The sequence below is a fragment of the Biomphalaria glabrata genome, chromosome 13 (genome assembly GCF_947242115.1).
Source record: "Biomphalaria glabrata chromosome 13, xgBioGlab47.1, whole genome shotgun sequence".
Lineage (NCBI taxonomy): Eukaryota > Metazoa > Mollusca > Gastropoda > Planorbidae > Biomphalaria > Biomphalaria glabrata.
In genome coordinates, this window is record NC_074723.1 from 9,777,907 (window position 1) to 9,802,013 (window position 24,107).

Genomic DNA, 24,107 nt, shown 5'->3' on the forward strand with positions numbered 1-24,107 from the left:
AAAAAAAAGTCATTGTAAATATTTGTTAGCATCAAGTTATTCATTTAAATTTTATTTTTTTATTTTTTTCCCATATTTTATACAACCAGTCTTTTTTATTGGTTTCTGGTTGTTGTTTTTTTCTAAATGTAGTTTCCATATTTATTAAAAGGCCTATATTGTATTGAGAGACACATACCTGTCTCTTTTTTATGTTTATATGTTGGACCTAGAAACTCTTTTTTCTAGACTTATTTAGCTGAAAAAAAAGTCCTGTAAAAAAAAATAATAATAATAATTACTCTTTATGATTTAACTATTAGGTTAAAATTTTAAAGGCTATATCTCAAAATCCACACGCTGTTACATGGACATATTTTTTGCAATAAGGTCATCAATTACAAGTAAATTTTCAAGTTAGTGTATAATTTAAATTTGTACATGTTCCTAGAAGTTTATAAAAAATATTTTAGAATTTTCTTTTTAATAGGCTCTAATATGCTCTCTAAAATATAATATATGATAATTTTGTTTAAAAATTTTTGGAAAATAATAAACCTATAGACATCTTAAATTGATGTTTGGGTATTATCATTATTTATAAGTGTTGTTAAGGACCTGTATATAAAATATCCTAAATGTTATAGGCTTATGATTAATATGTAAGCTCAGACCATGATTGATATTAAATCATTTCTATAAGACCAATAAAAATGTTGACTTAGAAAGCATGAATATAATTATAATAAAGAAATATTGTCTTCAGGAAAATAAACATTTAATAGGCCTATATGGCTTATATTTAATTAATAACTGTGAAAAAGCAACTATTATAGAACCAGGGCTACTTAAAAAAAAAAAAACTAAATTTAAAATGATCTCATCATAATGCAAAATAAATATAGGCTACTTTCTGTCCTGTCATCATCTGAGCATGGAACATTATTTTGCCTGAATCAGCCAGTAATAGCGACTTGGTAGAGTTCAGGTATATATATGGGCTTATGCATTGGACTTATATCCTCTGTTTTGAAGGAACATCTTAAGACCTAACTTTATAAGATATGATTAAAGTTAGTTGTTTTTTTTTTAGAGATTCTATATCAGACTATTTCAGAATCTGATACTCATAGTAAGCCTATATATTTTAATTACTATTCTTACATACTTATAGCGTTTAAAAAGTTTTTTTATTGCTGTTTAATTGTTTTGTCTTATACCGGTAGTCTACCCATTATAAGAGCATATGAGTTATGACCTATTAAAAAAATAATTTGTATATATATGTTTATATTCAGGTAAGAATTTTTTAAATAGAAAACCTACCACTCATTTAAAAAGTAAGGATATATTTATTTTCTAAACTTATAATTAATTTATCTAGTAAGGAGGATAAACGTTCACAAGATCCAGAACAATATCACACACACACACACACACATTTAAAGGCAGCCTAGGTAGACCTACATTTGACATTATTTTTTTCCTCCATACTATTACAATTAAATACACTTTATTTTTTAATCTACTTTATCGAAAATAAGGCTAAATTTATATAAACAATCAAAGGTCTGTAACAATTAAAACATATAATTAGATTTATGTTTGTAGTCTATTTTATGCATACGGATTAACAATGCAATGCTTATAAGTTTGCAGACAGAATTTTACTTTCGACTGCTGAAAACGGTTGGGTAAGATTAGTCCATTGTTAACGCATTTTAGGGGTACATAGGACGGTTTTTATAAAATACGGTAAAAAAAATGGATTTTTATGGAATATTTTTAAAAGTAAAAAAGAAGTGTCTTTAAAATGATTTTAAAAATTTAAATAGAACAAATCATAACTGTTAGGACCTATGCTCTCATTAATACATAGACAGTGTTTGAATAATACGACACCCCCATGTAATAGTCCATTTCAGACTGCTTCGTTACGGGGCGATGGTAGGACGTGTGAGATGGAACGCACGCCACATATGAAAAACTAATATTTTCTAAGGTAGATTTATGATATGTAATTAGTTATATGTACAGTAATACATTTGATGTACATGTAAATGTATCTATTTACTGTTAATCTCAACTTGCATGACCAGTTTAGAAAATTTGTCTAGTATATCTAGTTGACATTTACTTCACAGCAATGCTTACGCTTTACTATGTTACTGCCGATAAAGTATATTAGTGACTGTACTCGACTTATGTGGATAAAATTTTTTTTATGCGTTTAACTAGTGTAAGTTTCAATCTAAATCGCATTCGTAGCTGAAATATATTAATGTGTACACTTTTAGGTTTAAATCTGTGCCTTCTAGATCTAGATTAGAATCTAGATCTATTTGGTTGTGACTATAACTTGAGCTTTACTTCTTATTTTCTGCGCATCGATTTGACGCATAGAACAAAGTATGTGCAGCAAGCCTATGACATCGAAAAATAGTTTTATATCATTGATCTAATTATGTCCTTTAAATGTATTAAAACATTAAATGTAAAGTTTATTAGAATCATATAGTCTAGGTAAGATACGGGTTAAGCAACATTTATTTAAATTGAGCATCGTTATTGTTTGCACATAAAGGTGGAAATAGATATAGTCTTCATATTTTAAATCTTTATTTTCTAGTCTAGAATGTCTACATTATATTATTTGGCTTAGTGGCAATGGCCGCCGCGTGTATGGCCTTGTAGAACCATGAAAGCGTAAAAATGAAATGATCGTCAAGTAAAAAAGAAGCAATAATGGCTTTCATAAAATACTGCATTGTATGACTGTCTAGCACCAAATAGTAACCAAATCATTGTTATTTAATACTTTTTATCTTTAGATTGACATTTCTGTTCTGAAAATTGTTTGAAATCACAGATATAATATTATATAGAGTTAATAGAGTCTAGGCCTATATAATATATATATTAAATATATAATATAGATCCATTGTACTTAAAGTAAAATATAGTATATAGATATCATTTATGCTTATAGATAGACAGCCATGGCCATAGCAAAGGGGTATAGCATTAGAGGTGTAGCACTATGACACTACAGGACAGTTTATTACTAGATATAGACATAGATTTAGGCTCCAGGCTAGGAGGACTAGGACACAAGTAGCCACTATTTAAACTTATTGTTTTATATTTAGACTAACTAAGGCTAAGCCAAGAAGGTGATAGTGATAGAGTGGGCATACATTTAGATTTCCCTGGTATTTAGACCACCAGTAGAGCTTGATAAGAGTAGATATAAGAAATATATTATAATAATATAATACATTTATATATAAAAGGGAATTACAAAACTTAATGAATTTTAATTGTACAAGTACCAATATACTTAAATATCTAGCCCATGTATGTCGTGTTAGATTTTTTTATTTCAAAAGCCATATATTATATATTTGTTGGCTGTTATAATAATAACAATAATAAAGAATTGATTAAATTCTGGCCTAAATAATCCATATAACATACATATATGTATTCAAATACCTGACCTATATAAGCAACTAAGGTCTAAGTGTGTGTTTGTGTGTATATTAGCTGGATACAACCCGCAGGCCTTAGTTTGTGTATCACTGATCTAGTGCCATGTTCCATTACATAGCTAATATAAAATACTGTGAAAATGGGTTTACCCGATTAGTTAAAAAGTTTATTTCTTTAATAGAGATACAGTAGGCATTTTTTTTATTTCTAGCCTTCTTGTTGTGGAAGAGACATAGACATTTAACATACACTACTGTCTCTGCTGTGATCTAAGGAACATTTATGCCAAATTTTATTAAGATTGGTCAAACTGTTTTGATTCTTATTAGGGACACAAATACTTATATGTACTCCTTACATTCTGCTTTTTATATTAGTATTTATATATATATTATATATATATATATATTGTAGTAACTCCAGTGGCGGACTGAAAGGGTTAATGTGTGCAGCCTACTGATACACACCACTCAGGCCAATCACACAGGTCAACTGGTCAACGGCTGTTGAACAAAGGACATTACTGCTAGTACACGCAAATATAACTAGTGTTATGGTCATGTGACCGACATTACTGCTAGTACACGCAAATATAACTAGTGTTATGGTCATGTGACCGAAAGCCTTGACGGTTGAGAGACAGTGTGTAAGAAAGGACAGTTGAGTCCAGGACACCAAAGCTGTAAGGACTGTGTGGTACCTTTGAGTCCTCAAGAATGTAGCTGTATGAGCTAGAGAGACCTGTAATGTTTAGTTAGGCAGTTCTGCTAAGTACAAGAAAGCATTTGAAGTTAGTGTAGCCAATTGTGTTGAATTGGCTGTCGATGTAATTGTAATTAAAACGCCACATTGTTTGTTGAAGTTCTTGTATTAGATGTGCTGTGTTGTGTTGAGAAGTGTTTACAGAAGGCCTGATACAGAAGATTGTAACAATATCTATATGCTAACCTATTGATTGAGTATCCAAGAATCTAAATCTACACTCAACAGCATTTTTATACTTAAAATAAAAATAGGCTTAGACCTATTTACACATCAATGCTAATTCACAAATGATATTTTTTAAAGTTTTACAGGCAAAATATATATATATTTATTTATACCATTTATCTATAGTATATATGCAGTAGAAGTTGACCCTGTGGCATTCAGTGTGCATGTAAAAGTCAACCAAGACCATTTTAGTGATCAATTCAATCAGGATGTCCTAGCATGCACTTTTACAAGACTTCTTTATTGGAAATGTTATCCTATCAGCTTATTAGATGAACCTAATGTACCTGAAGTGAAAAATATTAATGTGCATTTTCTGCCGAGAATCCCTTGAGCGCATCTTGTTCTCTTAGTCTTATGGCTTCTTCTTTGAAGTTGGAAAATTTTTTTTTTAAATAGTATTAATGTAGGACCATCCATATTGGAATAGCCTGACCTTTATTAGTCTCCTGGATGGCAGCTGACTAGTGTCAGCATTAGCTTTAAAACTCTGATTGGCACAGTCTACTATGCTAATAAAGGAATGTGCAAAACCAGCCAGATCTTGGCGCTTCCCCTGATGCTAACAGCTAATCTCAGCACTATGAAAACATAGCATGCAGGAGCCAAGCAGGCCAAATGGAATCTTGGTGTTTAGTCTTTGTCTGAAAGCTCATTTTAACATTACTAAGAACTTAATTTATGTTATAGGTTTTACCATAAATGAAAATATGAAGCTTGTGGTAGTATTTTGAGTCTATCCTTTTTTTTTTTTTTTGGCTTATCAGAAAAAAAACGTTTGGTTCTTGTAACATAAAAAAACTCCTTTCATTTAGCTTATATTCTTATTATTAAATTAAAAGCATGTATATTTTGTATAATTATTATTGTGACATTATTTTTTAAAATAGGTTTCTCTTTCTCTTACTCTCTCTCCGTTTATGAGCATGGTTTGTTGCTGTGAACCAAATGCCATATATATATTTTTTTATCAAATCTGAACAAAACTGTTGCCTTAATTTGATGGGAGATTGTCAATGAATCATCATCAATTATTCATATGTCTATACTGGCAGAATTAAAGCAGGGATGTAACTAATGATCGAAACTTGATTGTTCTTATAGAAGAAGAAATCAGATATTTATCAAACATAAGTTTTGTCTTTATAATGCATTGGGGAAATCCCCACATCACCTCCAAACTCTGTTTTTTTTTGTTTCTGTTCATAAAAAACAAACTTAACGCGAAACAGAACCCATTTAAAAATGTCCAACAATTGAAAAATACAGACGACGCACTGGATATTAAAGTCTTTGAGTATTAAATGTTTCATTTTGATTAAACTTCACTGAAAAATAAAAACAACTAAATGTAACTTTTTGTTTGGTTTGTAAAGATGGAATACAAGCTGTAAACATTAATGTACAAAGCTTAATTTTATTCAGGATGTATTCTATCATTAATTTTTTTTTTTTTTCTAGGATTAAAATCATATTCATTAAGGCCATGTGTGAAGAGAAATCTATCTAAATACTTCAAACAAACAAAAAAGGTATTATTTTGTCATTTCTTTTTTTTTCCTGTTATGAATTTGTTTTAGTAAATTAAACTGAAAATGAAGTCTTAAAATCTCTATTTATAATTCTTAGTTAAAAGTCTTCTGCTTATTAAATTTTTTACAAAGCTTCTTTCAATTCACTCTGTCTGTCTGGTAAAAAGTTTGTAAACAGTATTTCTCTGACACCCAATCTTGGATAAAGCTGAAATTTTGCACAATTATTTGTTTTACATGCCAACACAAGAATTAATTTAAAAAAATAACCAATTAGCTAATCAACTATTTGTAATTAATAATTTTGTTTGGTATCTGGAACAAGGGAAAGAAAGAAACTGTACTTGACTGAAGTGGTGGTATAAGCTGAATTAGACCCCTTTATAGGTCGCTGCTCTAAATTGAAACAACAATATATAACTATACAATCCTCTCTAGTCATAAGTATTTCACTAGCAGAGTGGTTAGCATGGCTGTCCGTGGAGGCGTTAGCCACAAGTTTGAATTCAAGTTGTTCTCCCTTTTTTTTTCTTCTGTAAATGCTTTTAAAAACCAATTATAGTAAAATCCACCCAGATATATATATCTGTTCCCCCCCCCCCCCCCCTCCCTCTATTTTCCTAACTGGTCCAGATAAGTGATAGGATCATAGCGTACTGAGAAAGCTTAAAGCACAGTATTAATCGCACAGATTTATTGTTGTTGGTCAAGGTGTATTACAAATTTAATTACATAACTGATCCAAACTAATTATACAACTACGCTTAATACAAGCTTTGTTAACAAAAAAGTATTTTTTATCTTCTTGTTATTTATTGTGGTAAAAGTCTAACCTTAGTGAAGGGGCTTTGTGGGGAGAAAAAAAAGAAAAAAGGCCTTTGAATAATTAATTTTTTGTTTAAAAAATTTCTGAATCTATAACAACTTATCCAATGTTTAACTTTCTTGTGTCTAGATGAATATAAGCTTTTTTTTTTTTTTTAAGTATTTTTTATTGTAGTTCTAGTTAGTATATTTTTTTTTTATATCTAGTAATTACAGTCAATGATGGATGAGACAACAGATCAATCTGCTCCTTCTGTGTTGGAATTCAATACTGTTGAGCTTCCGCCATCAATAGAAATTAAAGAATCTTCTATTCGTGCTGGAGAAGCAGGTAAAAAAAAAATTCCCTTGACCTTTATTTGGTTAGCATTCTTTTTCAAGTATTTATCTCAGTTTTTAGATAAATAGAAAAACTTGTGACATTTTTTTTTTACATATGAGCTGAAAATAATTAACTCAGTTATTGTGTTTTTGTAATAACCTTTAGTCTCTCCTTTTGTCTGTTTTTGTTGTTGTTGTAATCAGTTCACTTTAAAATGACATATTAAGATATTGGGGGTTTTCTATAACTTTCTGATACTTAGATTATACTGTCTTAGCATCTCATTGTCTCTTCCTGTGATCCCGTCTGGGCCATAGGCCACCGACCAGCTACCTTCAGGCATCTTGGTTCTCTGCGAGTCTCTCCAACTGTCCCCATATCTTGCCCACCTGCTTGGACTGATGGTGGTGGTGGTCCTGGTAGAGATGATGGTCTTCAGCTCTTTGGCTTCCAGATGACTCTGGCTTTCACTGACATGCATCATAAACCTTCCAGCTGGAGGTCTTTCTTCTGCCAGGTCCTTGACGTCTGTTGATTTGTTGTTTGGTGCAATAATGCACAATGGCTCTAGCAGACTTTTTTTTTTTTTAATGTCTTTAATTTCACTAGGTACCATTGCCTTTTGGATCATTCATGTCATTCTCTGACCAGTTTTCTCCATTCCTCTCTGTGTCATACAATCTTAAGCATCTCAACCGGTATAAAACTTCTCCACTCCTTAATGTTTTTTTTCTATTGTCTCTATTTCCAACTCTCTTCTTTTTTTTGTTTTTTCTCTTGTAAGTCGTAAAAATGAAGTTTAATGGCTTTAGCTAATGAGGTTGGCTGTTTTTCTGTAGTCTTTTTTTTTTTTTTTCATAGGACAATAAGCTTTACAAACTTTATCTTGTCACACGCTTCTTTGTTTGTGTGTGATACTTATAACCTCTTGAAGCATTTCATTTTCATGGCTTTGACTTGACTTTCTAGCTTTGACTTTTTAATGTGATCATGACTGAGAAAAGTAACACAAATATAATGAACTTTTTGGAATGTTAATTTATAAAATGCTGAACTTACTTTATTTCATCTATTATTTCTAGAATTTTCTACACTATATCTAATATTGTTTAGTTTGGTCACTTTGTTGTTACAGCACTAGAGATTTAAAAAGAAAATAAAATCACTTTTTTTTTGTTTGTTTTTAATGAGCAAAATTTTATTAATACAAAATAATGCAATCTTCTAACCCTAGGTGCTTTTGCGAAAGAATTGATTGCCAAGGATACTAGGTTTGGTCCTTACAAAGGGGAGATCATAAATGCTGGGGTTAGAAAATACATAGATTACAGGTTTGCATGGGAGGTAAGTAAAAAAATTATTTCCTAATAGAGCCAGTGTTAGTTGAACTTTGTCTTATGATATTTTAGGTTTTTATTTCCTTTTTTATTCTTTTATTATACATAAGAGAGTTAAAAATATTTGTCTTTTGTCCATGGTTTTGTCCCTTGTATGGAGTAAATGAAATGCCTTATGGTTTCTTATATAATATTATTATATTTATTCTCATTTGACAGGTCCTAGAGAAGAGAAGCCATATCCTGAGGCACACTGTTTGTGCTATGGATACTAAGCTATCCAACTGGATGAGACATGTTAACTGTGCACGATTTTATGAGGAACAAAATATTCTGTCAGTTCAGGATGGATTCAGTATATTTTATGTGGCTATGAAGGTAATCACTCAGTTTTTCAAAAAAAAATTTATACTTGAAAAATAATCTTGTTTTATAGATCTTGGTTATTATTTGTACTTTATTCTGCTTGTGTATTAAACTTATTGGTCAACAATTGATAAGAATAAAACATTTATATTTTAGCTATTATGACAAGTACAGTTTTTTCAAAACCTATCTTATCTATTGGAGATATTGATCAAAAATTATCTTTAAATATTTTTTTATTTGAAAAGTTGTTATTTCATTAAAAACATATTTTTAGTAGTGTATAAAAAACAACAACATTGTTTAAAATATTTTTGTTTGGCTCTTTGGAATAGGATATAAAGCCTGGAGAGGAGCTTTTAACTTGGTTTGATCCTAAACTGTTAAAAAGAACCAAGAGACGATTATCTAAGATGGTAAGAAGACCTGTTGGATACACCATAGGTGAGTTCAGTTCTTAAGTTCAAGTTGTTTTTATACCAGTAGTCAGCTGTCTTAAAAGTATTAATTATTTTTTGGTGTGTTTTTTCCTTTTTTTTTTTTTTTTATAGAACTTGTTCCTTGGACTGATGAAAAAAAATTTGTTCCTGAGATTATTGAGACAAAGAGAGCCAGGAAAAAGAAGGTCTTGAGTGACATGATCAGCCTCGATGAAAACCCAATGGCCATTACAAGGACTCTTCAGAGTCTTCCAAAAGTCCCCTGCACCCCCAGGCAGCTGGCTCAGTCTGCTACCTACAGACATCTGTTTGCATCCCTTATTGAGAAGGCAGAGTCTTCCCCCAAGCCAGACTCTAGAAGGTCAGCGTCTAGAGACAAATCAGGAAAGAAACAAAAGATAGACCCTGTAGTCATTCACAGTCAACACAATAAGCTCAAGACTAAAACAAATAAAGGTGAAACCCAAAGGTCAGATTCAAGCTCTGCATGGAAAGATGTTAAAAATATTGTCAGCGCATCTTGTATGAATAAAATGGCTAATACTATCAAAATGGAGATTTTAACAAACACCCATACAACAGATGAAAAGGTGTTAAAAAGAGGGCAACCTCTGTTAGAAGGAAACTCTGCTATTTGTCCCAAACCTAGAAAGCCAAGAAGGCGCACTAAGAATAATAGCATTCTTGCTATGAATGAGCTCACTGCACTGAAACCTATAGTTTTCAAATCTAATGACGATGGTTCCATGTCGGTGGAGGATCATGATGAGTCCTTTCTACTGAAGGATATGGAATTCCGTGCCGAGTGTGATGAAGATTGCCCTTGTTTGGATAAAAAGGAAGCCACGAAAAGCCATGACCTGGACAGACGAGACAAAGAGTCTTTTGTGATCTATTTCTCTCTGCTCCCAGAGCACAAAACCTTGAGCCCCAATAACAAGGTCATGTACAAATGTGATATTTGTGGTAGTGCTTACAACCATGCCTATAGCTTAAAAAGGCATTACTTAGGTATTCACATTAATCATCGCTACTTGACCCAGAGTGATATTCAGAGCTGCCAAATCAAAACATTCCATGTTGATACACAGCTTCAGATATGCTCACCAAGGTATCCAACACCCATTGCTGATGACAAGGATAGGAATGAAGCAGACATTAAAAATATAAGTGACAATGCTATAAATGACAATACTGAAACTTGTGAGCTGAAATCTTTGTCGATTATTCCTTCTTTAGCTCAGCTGGCTAAAATAGTCATAGAGAAGATTTCAACAATAAGCAATGCCCCAATTGTGACCACTGAACTGAAAAAAAGACTTGTACTGACAAGTTTAGATTCAAATGGTGAAACTTCAAATGGTGAAACTTTGGACAAAACTAGGCTGGATAGACATGAATTAATAATGAACTCTGAAAAAGTTCAGTCAACAGTAGATGTACAAGCCAGCGAAGATGTATCTGATTTGAATAGTGGTGAGTTATGCTCTCATTCAAAAACAGAAATGTCTGACTCTTCAAAGATGTGTCTGCAGGCAGACAAAATGTGTGCAACTCTAGAAGATAGGGATTTGTCCTGTGTTGAATCATCTCCAAGTCTGTCTGAGGAGTGCACAGCTAACAACATGAGTTATACTTGTGTTATCACCGAGTCCTCTAAGACATCACACTTGACTGAAGGGCATTCTGTTGGTTTAATAGACAAAGTATCATCAGCAATTTTCAAGGTGGCTGAGGTGGATGATGATTCAGAACAGATAACTGTAGCTGGCAAAGTCATAGAGGCTTCAAGTAATACTGAAACCCAAGATGATGCTTCAGAAGTTGATGCTGTCTCATTGAGTTCCTGTTCTGATAATCATTTGACATTGAACAGTGATGAAAGTACTAAACTTTTCTCAGAGACTAGTCTACCTCATAATGTCCTGTGCAATTCTGATATTTCTAATCTTCAGCCTTCAAACTTTTTAGACACTAGTACAGAAATGTCTCCAGTGCTTGAAAGTGTATGTGAGCACAACAATTTGTCTTCCACCGACAATGTAACTTCTCAGTTATTGACAAGTAGTGAGGATGTTAATAAACCTAACTGTCCTGCACCTGAAACAGAAAACTTGCATTGTAGTCTAAAAGAGCTAGATATTGTCAGTGCTGAAAATACTGCTTCAGAAAGGTCTATGGAGACTTTGCTTTCAAATAGTGAACTTATTGAAAGTGATTCAATTTGTAATGTACAACCTTCAAAAACTTCAGTATTATCAAACACTTCAGATTCAAAAATACTTTCACTACCAGCCATTATATCTTCAGATATTCCATTATCAGTTGACCCGCTCCAATCACTTACATTCTCAGCTCATAGTGAGACTGTAGCATCTGCTGGTGTTAACAGTTCAACACCTTTAGCTATAAATGAGCCAGTATCATGTTCTGATGTAAACAGTTCAGCATCATTAGCACTTAGTGGGTCAGTAGCTTGTACTGAAACCATAAGCTTAACGCCCATCTCATCTAAGGCAGAGTCTGTGGTTACACCTTCTTCCACTCTAATTTCCTCCCTAGCCTCCAGCACATCAGTTAACTCTATCGCTGTGGCCGTCTCTGCTAAAAACTCTAGCCCATTGACCCCTCAAGTGATTTTTGTCACCAACATTGTTTTCCCCATCGTAACCACATCACACAAAGCTCTGACTACATCAGCTCAGAGTTCAACCTCTTCAGCTCAAGCAGTGACGACAGCGTGTCTGGCCAAAACTTTAACTAAAGGTAACCAGTCCACAGGTGTGCCGCTAGTACTTATATCTCCAATCACTGGCGGAATAAGTGGTGCCAATGCATTCCTCCAGTCCTCAAAAGCATTGAAAACCATTCAGACTTTACAGAACTCATTGAATGCCAGGAGTCTTAGCAAGGCACCAACTATAATCACAGGAACTAAAGGAAGTGCCCCCACAATGTGCACAGGAGTTAGTACAGTGGCAGGAAATTTAGAATCATGCATCAACCAAGCTACAGTTGCAGTGCATATGAAATCACCAGTGCAGCCTCCAGTGACATCTTCTACTCTGCCATCTAGTTTGTCATCTCCTAGTGTAACGCCTGTCATTGGCCAAGAGAATGGGAGTGACCAGCCTGAGGATCTGTACCGCTGTCACATGTGTGTCCTGTTGTTCAAAACAATGAGCCAACTGAAAAATCACATCAAGAATGACCCTCACCGCTTTAAAGGTGGCATCAAGCAGTATGCTTGTTCACATTGTAGTGTGAGGTTCTCCAACAAGGCTAATTTGATGCGACACAATTTGATTCGACACAATCTTATAAATCATCAAGAGGAAGGAAGTAAGTCAAACTTGAATCATGTTATCATAATATTGATATTGTATAGAATTCAGTATAGTATTGAATTTGTATTGAAGTCAGTATTGTATTGATATTTTATTGAATTCAGTATATATTGAATTTGTATTGAAGTCAGTATTGTATTGAATTTGTATTGAAGTCAGTATAGTATTGATATTGTATTGAATTCAGTAGAGTATTAAATTTGTATTGAATTCGGTATAGTATTGAATTTATACTGAAATGGCATAGTCGTAATATTTTATATCTCTTTTTTTTTTTTTTAAATTTCCTTGTAAACTTTGTGCTTAGTAAATGAAATATAAGTAAACATTAAATGTATTGTTAATATCAGTGACATAGTTATGGGATGTCACATTGAGAAGCTTAATTCTTTCCCGTTTGAATGTGTTGCAGGTTTGAAAAAGAAATTTCAGGATTTAAAAAAAATCTAATTAGTTGAAACACAATATAAAACATAATAGGAATTGTAGTTACTTCTAATACATTAACCCTTTCTCTCCGGAATTATTTTTCTCGTTCTGAAAGTATTATTCGTTTTGCTCATTTGTATTTCACTTTCCTGATGATTAAACTTAAATAAATTTTTTCTTGTTTGTTATCAGAAAATGTTATATTTGGTATTGAATCATAGGAGAATGCATGTTCTTTTTACACAACACAAATTAAAGTTTATAAATCCAAAAATCAATTTAGTTTAATGGGAGTCATATCATCGCCAATTAGGAGAGAAAGAGTTAATTCAATATAATAAAAATGTATTTATTGAAAGAACTGCTTACATTCAAATTAAAACCGGAATAGAATTTACAGACTTTCCTAATGTCTACTCCTTTTAGATCCCAAAAAATGATCCAGATTATCTTGAACATCTTCTTGCTTAATCTTGACACAGCTATTTTTAGTTTAAGAAATTTCTAAGCGATCCTTAGCACCGATACTTTAGCATTTATTCGCCTCATATAATTTTAGGCTATTAGATCTTCTTCATTATAGGGTAGGAAAATGACATTTGTATCCTACTAGTCATCTAGACCATCTGATAATGATATATTATTTATTTGTAGCTTTTTTACTTTACAAATATTTAATAGATTTGGTAACATAGATTTATATTTTGTCAACAATGAAAACACTTGACAAAGTAGTAGGCTCTCTCTCTTCATTAAGGCTCCTTTATCCCCTTTGCAGTCATGGTGTTTCAAGGTCACTTTTCTTTAATTAAAAGTACATAGAATTCATAAAGCGCTGGTTGTGTGGGTGTTTTTCAATTATGTATCAGTGTTGTTCATGCTTGCATTTATACTGCTATTGTTTTAGTAGTAATGCTGAGGTGGACAATTGTAGTTTAACTGTTAATGACCATTTGTTTGGACTAATGTAATAACAATTATTTTATTAAATCTTATTTTAAAAGGAAAGTAAAAATATTTTAAAAAAAAGGGGTGCACCTTTTGAAATATCTGAAGAAAAAAAAATTTAAATGATAATTGGTTTAGCTCCCTCTAACAAACCAGTTATAAAATGTAGAGCTTTTAAAAGAAAATCATAACTTATTCTTTCCCTTTCCAATACATGATCAGAATAGTATAACATTCAATTCTCTTGGAGTGAACTTTGAACTATAAATACATTTTAATATTACTTCAACTCAACTTTGAACTGTTCCAATAACTTTTGTAAAAAATAATTTTGATGTGTCAGAGTTCTATTGTTTATTTTTCCCCCTAATAGTTACATCATATACTCAACACAATGAGAAAGTAAAAATATATATTTAAAAAAATGTCACCAAAGTAATTAGACTGGTTTTGCATAAGGAAAGTACAGGGGTATACAGGGATATTCTTTTAAATGTTTTAGGAACTACATTTCTTACATAGTACCAAAATATGTTTTTTGTTTTTAAAACAATGTATGTCTAGATCTAATTTGAAGGTATGTCAAATGTATTTATTGACACAGAAGTCTTTAAAGAGAGAGATTTCCCCCCCCCCTTTTTTATTCCCAATAACTTAGACTGGAGTAGTCAGAAAAAATGTAACATAGAGTCCAGGGTCTATGTAAAATGTAAAAACAATTTAAGTCTTAATCATTTATTTTTCTTTATAAAAGTAACATAGATCTTCAGGGTCTGTGTAAAATGCAAGAACCATTTTTTTTTTCTCCCTTGCCAGAGAAGCCTACATAATACAATTGCACTGTAAAGTACTTATTTTAACTATACACATTTCTGCTTGTCAATGGAGACATGTTTCTAGACCTAGTGGACAGCTTGTGTCATTAGTGAAAGAAGTGAGAAAAAAAAGGGACATAATTAAATGATAGATAGTTAAATTAGTGTAGATGATAGACATTACTAGAAAAGTTGGAATCAATATGGATTGTATTGATATAAGCTCCCCTTTTCAAAACCAACAGTTTTTATGAAGCTCATGATCACTTTTGCTTCTCTCTCAAGTCAATGTAATGGTTAATTTTGATCAGCACAATAGTAAACCACGTCACATGGCCAACAAAACTGGTTGGACTTGGGAAGATCTTTCAAATCCTAAATTTAAACTCCACCTAAAATAAGACTCATATTTCAGAAAGCAATCTCTAGTCACAGTGATCTTAGTATAGTTATTGCTTCAGTTAATATTCTTTTACTTAGTATTTAGTCTTTAGTCCTTAGTAGTTAGTATTTTTATCTTTATGATTATACTAGTACTACATTTGTTTTCTTGTAAAATTAGAAACAAAATTTGTATTAACAATATTTTTTTTTCTATCTTTGTGCAGATCATAAACACATATGTTATACTTGTGGAAAAGGATTCTCCACTGAAACATATCTAAACATGCATGCCCGTTTCCATTCTGGTAAAAATTTTCCATGTAAATATGGCTGCGAGGATCTAGTTTTCCCAAACGCTGCTACACTGGTGAAACATCTGCGAACTCAGCATGCTGGTCTGGACCTTAAGGAGTATTTGAAAAATGTAAAGCCTAGAGACAGGAAAAAGAGAAACAGGGTTAAAAAAACAAGTGATCCAGTGGGAGTTGTTCAGGTGACTGGTATTACCTCTGAGTACCAAAGCCCTGCTCCATATAGCATGATGCAGCCTGGCATAGGATTCCAAGCAAAGAGAACAAAGCTTAAACTATCTCGGGAAACAGTAGCCAATGAGATCAAAACTGAAGCGATTACAGATGATGAGAAATCTAATGATTCAAAACTAGAGGAAATGAAATGTGAAGAAAATAATGCACCTGAGACTCTGCTGTTTAAATGTAAACTATGTCTGAAAGGCTTCTCTACACATTTGAGGCTTCTTCAACATAGAACACTAAAACATGGCACCTCCCAGTCTGTTCAAGAGTACCTTTACCAGATGTCAAAGGACGTTTATGACGATGAGTACTCTGAGCAGGATTCTAGCAAATTAGAAGATATCTCCCCTCCTTCTTCGCCAAAAACATTTTTTAGCAACGTGAACAGGAAGGGCTACGAAAATATGAAACATTACATAGATGGGGGACTGGAGTCCCTAAAGAACTGGAGGAAGTATTTGAAAGTGGAAGACTATGTATCACTAGCAGAGCCTACACTTTGCACAGATACTACAGACTGTAAGATGGAATGGACTTATTATAATTTCCCTCCTACCTTTGTCTACAAGAGTGACTGCACAGAGTTTTATAATGAGGAATTTCAGGAAATTAAATCTGAGACAGGTGCTGATAAACTGCATCAAAATGATAACAGTGATGCCCCAGAAGAGAACCAGGCTGTTTTCCCAATGGATGAGAGGAAGACAGAACAATCTACAGTGATTAAACCTGAAGCAGAAGATGTTAGTTATGGTGCTGTAAGCCAAGAGAGAGGCTATGACATTATTACTAGACTTGAACAACGTCTGCTGGCTGACCAAGACAATTCTGAAATCTCTGATAAAAAGAAAACCCTAGATGATAATGATACACACATATCAGTGAAGATTAAAACTGAAGTGGAAGACAGTAGCTATGATGAGACTAGTTTGAACAAAACCTGCAAACATTCCAATACCCATGAGGATTGTGAGATCCTTGATTCTCCATATTTTTCAGACAAACCTTCTGAATTTGCTGTGAGCGATAGTATTCAGGACATCTCTATGCAAGTGACAAGCATGAACTCTATAGACAGTGCTGAAAAGAAAGATACACTCTGTAGACTGGACAGTGGCTTTAGTTCACTGAGCTCAAGTGAATCCCCAAGTCTTGATTTGTATGAAAATGATGCCAAAGTTTTAGACACTAACTCCAGTGAAATAGGTTCAGCAGGTCATGATGAGGACAAACTTCAAAACTTTATGCCTGAAAAGAGTTGCGTTGATATTTCTTCTGTTCCAGTTCTTCATACCTCAACTCCATCAAAAAGAGAATTTAAAAGACATATTCTACCTGACTTTCCACTCCAGGAGAAGTTGGAAGCTCTAGAGAGTTCCCATATACAAAGTATCAACCTTGAAGCCAACCACAGTCATTGTGTCAAGTCTGAACTGTCAGCATCAAGACTTATTGATTCATTAAACTTGCATGTAACAGGAAATCAGCTTCTGTCAACCAAAATAATGCACATATTAGAAAAATACAGAAGCTCTGATTTGTGTCCTGCCAAAGGAAACAGAAGACAAAGGACTCTGTCCTTACCTTCCTTAGGATTAGTGAGTTCCTCTAAAAGGGTTCACCATACATTTGCTATGGATGGATCTCTCAACATGTCTGACTCCTCTAGACATGATCATAAACGTTATTCTATCTGGACAGGCCAGATACATCAAAAAGTTTTGAAAGAAGCTGGTGAAAGCACGTTTTGTTGCCCTGTGGTAGAAACTGTCAAGAAACAGGAATCTATCAGGCTGCGTGAACAGTATATGTATGAAAAAGCCTCACGGGACAGAGAAAATGATGGTAAACAAATAAAGAAGAAGTCTGACCAAGAGAAGGTGGAATTTGCCAGAGTTATGGGCTTGATGCAGAGAAGAGAATTTGAAATATCCCACCATGCCAAAAAGTTAGAAGAACACATCATCAAGCCTCCAGAGATATGGAAGAACTATGAAAACATTTGGTTTGGCAAGAAAGGAACCATTGCTGTGGTCTGTTCCATCTGCCACAGACACTTCAGTTACTGGGATCTGTGTCTCCGGCATCAGCTAAAGAAGCATCCTCATATTGAACCTGCTTCTATTGAGATGGAAAGAAACAATGATGTGGAGGACCTCTACTACTACTACCCTATGAGGTATGGCATCCTGGCTCAGACTCAACTTATCCCAGACAATCTCCCACCCATAGAAGTGTATGTTTGTACACGGTGTGGTTTTCCGTTCAAGAATCTGAACAGGCTTCATTCCCATATCATAGATTGTGATCCTGCCCGGGAAGCATCATCAAAAGCTAGAATCTTGGGCAAGTCATCACATACAAAAAAGAAGTTGCTGCCTATAATGGACAGAAGGTTAACACAGGAGCCAGAACCAATGCCTTCTAGAAACAGACATGGAAAAAATCTCAAAATTTCCTCTAATACATGTGATAGAAATAAAAGGAGTGTACTGACTTTAACACCTTCACAGGCCGCTAAAAGTATGCAGAAGATTTCTTGTCCCCCTAAACAAGCCAATGTCAAGAATAGCCCTACTTTCTTTTCCCATAATTCAGTTGATGCAGGCAGTAAACAGAAGAGCTATGACCTGCTGTACAACCCCCAGAACCATATGAGAAGAAGAGAGCTGTACAAAGTGCTGGACCAGCATCAGTGCCACGGATGTAACCTGAAATTCAACTCTCTCTCAATGCTGGAGAGGCATGTCAATAAATGCATTGGGAGAGAAAAACTTCAGAGTCAAAAGCCACTGGTCAGCCAGATCATTCCTGATGATGCGGCTGTGAGGAAGCAACACACATGTCGCTACTGCAGCAAAAGGTTTACCTTCATCAAAGGAGTGGATTTGCACTACAAGAGGATATGTGCTGTAAGGAAGGTTAAAGAAGAGGAGAACCAGTTGACAGAAGAGGACTTGGCGCATGAAGAAGAACTCAAGCGAATAATTGAGCACATGAAGTGGAGCAAGGCCCTTAATAAAGACAGCAGTGATATTATCCAAGGCCATGTTAGGGTTGAAGAAGATGGAACGTTAACTCGTGTTGTTAAAGAGCAAAGTTGTCCCAAGGGTGCAAGGAAAAAGAAAGCCTTGAACTTATCAAAACAAATACAAAATGAAGAGGATATGTCTTTATCTTCTTCTGCCTCAAGTAGTAGCCAGAATCTGTCTAGTAATAACACACAAATTGTTGAAGATGCAACACCCTCTGAGAAACCATGTAGACGACTAACTAGAAGCACAAGTTTAGAGAAAGTTTCTCCTGTATCAACTACTGGGAAAAGAAAGTTGGCATCATCAACCTCTGACATGTCTTTAAAGAAAAAAACTCGATCTAATTCATCAAGAAGGGTTAGGAATGATAACAGAAGAAAGAGTGAATGCAATGCTAACAGATCCAGAAAGCAGAGTGTCACTCCCAGAAGTAGAAATGCTAGCGTTAACAAAGTACAAAACGGAAAGCTTCAAAAAACTGTCTCGGAAAGCTCTTTGTCAAGAGCCTCAGTAAATGAAAGTGTGCGCCTCCCAGCTCGTAAACGAGGTAGGCCTCAAAAGTTTGATCCCAGTGACTTGGAATCCAGTTACAAAAAGAAGAAAAAGCTAGAAATGTTTCAAAAACAAACTAAAGCTGAAATGTCCAAAACTGACTGTCCTAAACCAAAGTCCAACAGCGCAATTAAAACCAAAGCTGAAATGACATCTAACAAAAAAACTGCCAATTCAGAAGCCTCAAATAGGAATCAAAGGCAGTCTTCATCAACGCCATCCAATAAAACAGTGTTGAGAGAGCTGACTTCGGCAGAGTCTAGTAAAATGATGGAGAAGATGAAGCAGCTGAAAGAGGCGGCCAAACTGGAGAGTGACATTGAGACGAAACTTAAGAGAGCCAAACAAGCCAAGAAAGTGAACGCCAAGAAATGCAGTGACCAAGACTTGATGTTGAACTCAGACTCTCAGTTGAAGAAGTCCCCTGGCAGGACTCAGTCCTCTGAACTGTTCAAGCAGCTGACAAAAAGTGAAACAAAGGTTACATTGGTCAAGCCTTCTTTACCGAATCCTTCACCAAAAATGAGTGACAAGAAAATGCTTACTTCAAACTCTACCAATGTGTCAACTCTGACTTATTCAAAACGAAAGAATTCTGAAATCCCCCAGGGTGCTTCTCCACCAAAGAAAATTAACACAACTGTCCACTCTTCTTCACCAAAGAAATTGAATTCAAACAGTCCATCTCCAAGCCAGTCAGCTTCAACCACCGGTAAAACAGGCTTAAAAAGTTCCCCTGCAGCTGCTTCCGAAATGATTACTCTAGCCAAAACCAAAGCACCAGAGACAAACCCTTCAGCAGTAGTGGACAAAATTTCTCCCAAGTCAGTCCCAGTGAAAATTAGTACTTTGCCCACTAAACTGACAACATCTGTGGCTGGATCTAGTGTAGAAAGTGCAGCAGTGCCAACATCTAAAGCCCAACCTGTTTGTGTCAGAGTGGTCACACTTTCTCCCAATGGAATGAACCTTTTGACCTTTGATTCCCCTGCTGATGTTCCCACAAAGGTAGTCAGTCCTTGCACACCTGTCACCAAATCTCCTGAAGTCTCCACCATTTTGTCTAAGAAAATTGTGAAGACATCTTCTCTTGAAACACTTCAGTTGGTATGCTCAGCTTCAGTCTCACAGCCTGATACAAAACCACTGGAAGGAAATAAACTTCTGAACACAACTATTTCAATTCCAACTCATAACATTCCATCTTCTAGTGTAAATACATGTATCAAAATTAAAAAGCCATTAAATCAAGTTGTGGTCAAGACTGCTGAGGAAATAAGTGTGAAAAACAAAAACACTACATCTGACCATCAATTGTCGGCTGCAAATTCTGTTTCACAAAAAGGTGGTCAAAGCCATTTTGTAATATCTCAGATGGAGAGCTCACCTGTAACAACCACACTTTACACAGTGGCCAAGCCTCAGGGTTACAGTGTCTTAAAAACAGCACCAGTAGTACATAATTTATCTACCGAAGGAGTTAAAACAATTGTGACAGCTCCAGGCTCTAAGTTGGCTGGTAATCAGATTGTGCTAAATAATCCAAGACAAAAATTTGTGAAATTGACGTCTCCTGTACAGAAAGTGAAATTCCTGGGCAATTCAGATATAAAAGTATCAGACGTTATGAAAGAAGGTCAGGTTTCTAAAGTGGGGGATACTGTTCGTTTGATAAGTTCCACCAAACTGTTATCTCCCACCAACGTTGTTCCATCTTCAGGTTCTGATGCTAAACACATAGTTTTGGGCTCTACTCCCACAATTCTAGTCTCTCCATCACCTACCAAGTCATACCTGTCATCTAGCACTGCTCCAGGTATAGCCATTGGAACCAAATTGAGAACGCCAGCCTCAAGATTTGCCTCTCCCCAGTCCAATGTTATCCATGGTAATGTGTTCACCCCAGGAACAAGAGTTCTTAAAATAGGGAGTACTGTTACCTCCACCGCTTTGCTTGTACCATCAGCTGACATTGTCAGTGCTCCGCGCATCAAAGGCACAGCTCCTACCAAAATCATTTCAACCATTCCAGAAAAGCATGTGCTCACTGTGTCAGTTCCCAAGACCTCTGTGTCTGGGACACAGCCTAGGCTATCACAGGCCATACCTTCTACACCCAAACAGATCATCAAACTGAATACAAACTATTTTGCCAGCAGATCCCAGCCAACAGTGATTATTCAGTCTTCTCCCTCTGTTCAATCAATACATCGGCAGTCTCAAGGGAGCTCTATTCTTAAGACCCTCACACCGACAACGGTCACCACTGTTAGGACTCCACAAGCATCCATTCCTAACCCTAAGAAGGTAGTTGCCACTGGAATATCTGCCCCAAAGCAGCCAACTGTGATAAGTCAGCCTAGTAGTCTACTCAGCAACCAAATAATGATCAGTCTAGACGATGGAACAACAGCTATGCTTGACCCAGACTCTTTAGCCCAACTGTTGTCCATGTCCCCAACTTTAAACACTCAAACTGACCTGGACAGTGAGATCTTGTCTACCATTGAGACAGATCCTGAACATGTAATGGTCAACATGGCTGAGATACAGCCAGCCCATCAGCAACAGACTGATGACATCAGCTGGCCTGCCAATGGTTGTGTTGATTTAACAGACTTTTCTAATAGCATTTGCGATTTATGAACATTGCTATGAATAAACTAATTGTGCTGTTTATTATCAATATTTTCTATACCCCCCACCCACCCCCCATACACATTCAGTCAGCATTCTGTAACTATATCTTGCACTTGATTAGCTAACATCAATTTATAGTTCATTTTAGTTCTCAATTGTTGTCACTGATGCAAATTCAAACACAAAAGTGGGTCACTATTAGACTTACCCTAGCTATTGTTATGTAATGTGTTTGGACTCTTCCTACTAAGGGTCCATTTTAGTTCAGCTAGCTCCTGAATGATGTTTTGATGTACCGGTAATCCTACTGAAATTTTCAGTATTTAATGAAGACAGTACAAAACTTTCTAGAATATTAATTAGAAAAATTAACATAAACAGGCTACTATTTACTAATGAAATAGTTAACCTCGAAAGTATGAAACTGGTGCATTATTATGTTTGCATTTATTGTCCTAAAACTAACCGTATGTATGTAAATATGTTTTGTTTTTGTTTGTTTGTCTATTTTGCTGTTTAATTGTTCATGGTGAACTTGTGAGTGGTCTGCAGGGACTTGTCATGGAGTTCTGCTACCTCTTGTTCTAGATATTTCTAATGTGATAATGACTGTCAACTAGCCTTTGAATGGGCTGACACCACTGCTAGGTTTGTGATTTGTGTTCCTAGTTTGATTTCTATTTGGTTACATTTTGATGGATTGGTCAGAAGATATTGACTCATGAATTTCTTGTTATTATTAAAGTTTGACTTTGGAAAAGAATCTTGCTCTTGGTTTTTATCACTTATAAATTATATGTATAGTAAAATTATTTGTTTAGTGTTATTACTCTTTTTATTTATGTACATGTGTTGGAATATTTTTTGTAAGTCATGCTTTAATAATAATAATCTTATATATAGAGTGCTGTTAACAAACAAAATGTAGGCTCAAGGCGCTGGGATAACATGACAAACATAAACATGAGAGCTAAAAAGAAAAACTCATTTTAAAAAGTTATAAACAGATAGGTCTTAGTGTTATTTAATGTAGTGTAGCATGTTGTCAGGTTGGCATCACTAGAAGCCTTGAGCGCAGGGCTCTTTGAGGGACATATGACTAAGACTGCTTTATTGCTCCCTATGGAAATTTGTTGTGATTACAAGGGACTCTTTTTTCATATAAAGACAACACAACAGAAACATACACATATATAGAACAGACACAACATAAAAAGTTCATTCAGCGACTGCACATAGGCATCTTGGTCCTTTTCATGTTTCCTGATCAAGGAGTGGCGTTGATATAGTCTGACCGAGTGAGGTACGAACAAGTTTTTGTACCGCTCTGTTCTTGTTATGATTGACAGCAGTCGCCCACTTCGCGACGACTTGACGTAGTTCTGATGGAGCGGGTGGCCGTTGTCTTAGAAGATTTTTCGATTTTTCTTTTTGTTCAAAAAGTTCCTTTAAATGTGGTAATGTTGTGAGTGTAATTTTTGATGCCCTTTTTATGATGGTTTCTAGATGGCGCAACAGTTTAGATGAAGCGTTGCCTTGCCAACAAGTTATTCCATATGTTAGCAGATTTTACATAGTCGCGCCATAAAAAGTATCTAGGATCTTCTTATTTAGTTTAAAGCTATTGAGTTTGTATTGAAAAAAAAAGTCGATGGGCTGTTTTCTTTGTCAGAGTTCCGAGATGGTCTTCCCATGAAAGATTGTTATTAATGATAACGCCTAGATATTTATATGCCTTCACTTGTCCTATAGATATCATATAAGATGTAGTGTTTATTTGCAGTTCACATATAGTTTGTTCCTAAAAATATGTAACACACACAAAAAATGCATACCAGTACAAAACTTCAACATGTCTATCTACCTCTAAATGGATGTCAAACTTTTAGCACCTAAACATCCTGCTTCTATAAATAATGGACCAAAGCACTAAGGATAACCCTGCCTGCTGCCATTCCTTGCTGTCCTGCTAGGACCTAATAATCCTTTCCTTAAACACTAATCCGAGGAAGGCTAAAGAAAATGATGTGTTATGGTGGAGAGGACGGATGGCTAAATAGTGAAAGAAGCAGCACTCATTGGACTGTTTCATGGGATAAAACAAAAACTGTTTTATTCCTAAAGGGGCTACAAAA

General features: G+C 34.8%; 1 protein-coding gene across 4 annotated transcripts; it reads left to right on the plus strand.

Annotated features, from left to right (window-relative positions):
- The first annotated feature begins 1,877 nt into the window (after positions 1 to 1,877).
- On the plus strand, positions 1,878 to 22,735 carry LOC106078712 (uncharacterized). 4 transcript variants are annotated; one of them, XM_056007409.1, is made up of 9 exons: positions 1,895 to 1,981; positions 3,886 to 4,153; positions 5,926 to 5,996; positions 7,029 to 7,152; positions 8,378 to 8,487; positions 8,700 to 8,858; positions 9,182 to 9,290; positions 9,398 to 12,628; positions 15,434 to 22,735. In XM_056007409.1, the coding sequence occupies exons 4-9, from the start codon at positions 7,041 to 7,043 to the stop codon at positions 21,976 to 21,978; spliced, it is 10,266 nt and encodes a 3,421-aa protein (XP_055863384.1). In that variant the 5' UTR covers positions 1,895 to 1,981; positions 3,886 to 4,153; positions 5,926 to 5,996; positions 7,029 to 7,040; the 3' UTR covers positions 21,979 to 22,735. The 4 variants fall into 4 exon arrangements, with proteins under 4 accessions (XP_055863382.1, XP_055863384.1, XP_055863383.1 ...); XM_056007407.1 differs by lacking the exon at positions 3,886 to 4,153 and having other exon boundaries at positions 1,878 to 1,981; XM_056007408.1 differs by lacking the exons at positions 1,895 to 1,981; positions 3,886 to 4,153 and adding an exon at positions 2,116 to 2,502.
- Positions 22,736 to 24,107: the final 1,372 nt, after the last annotated feature.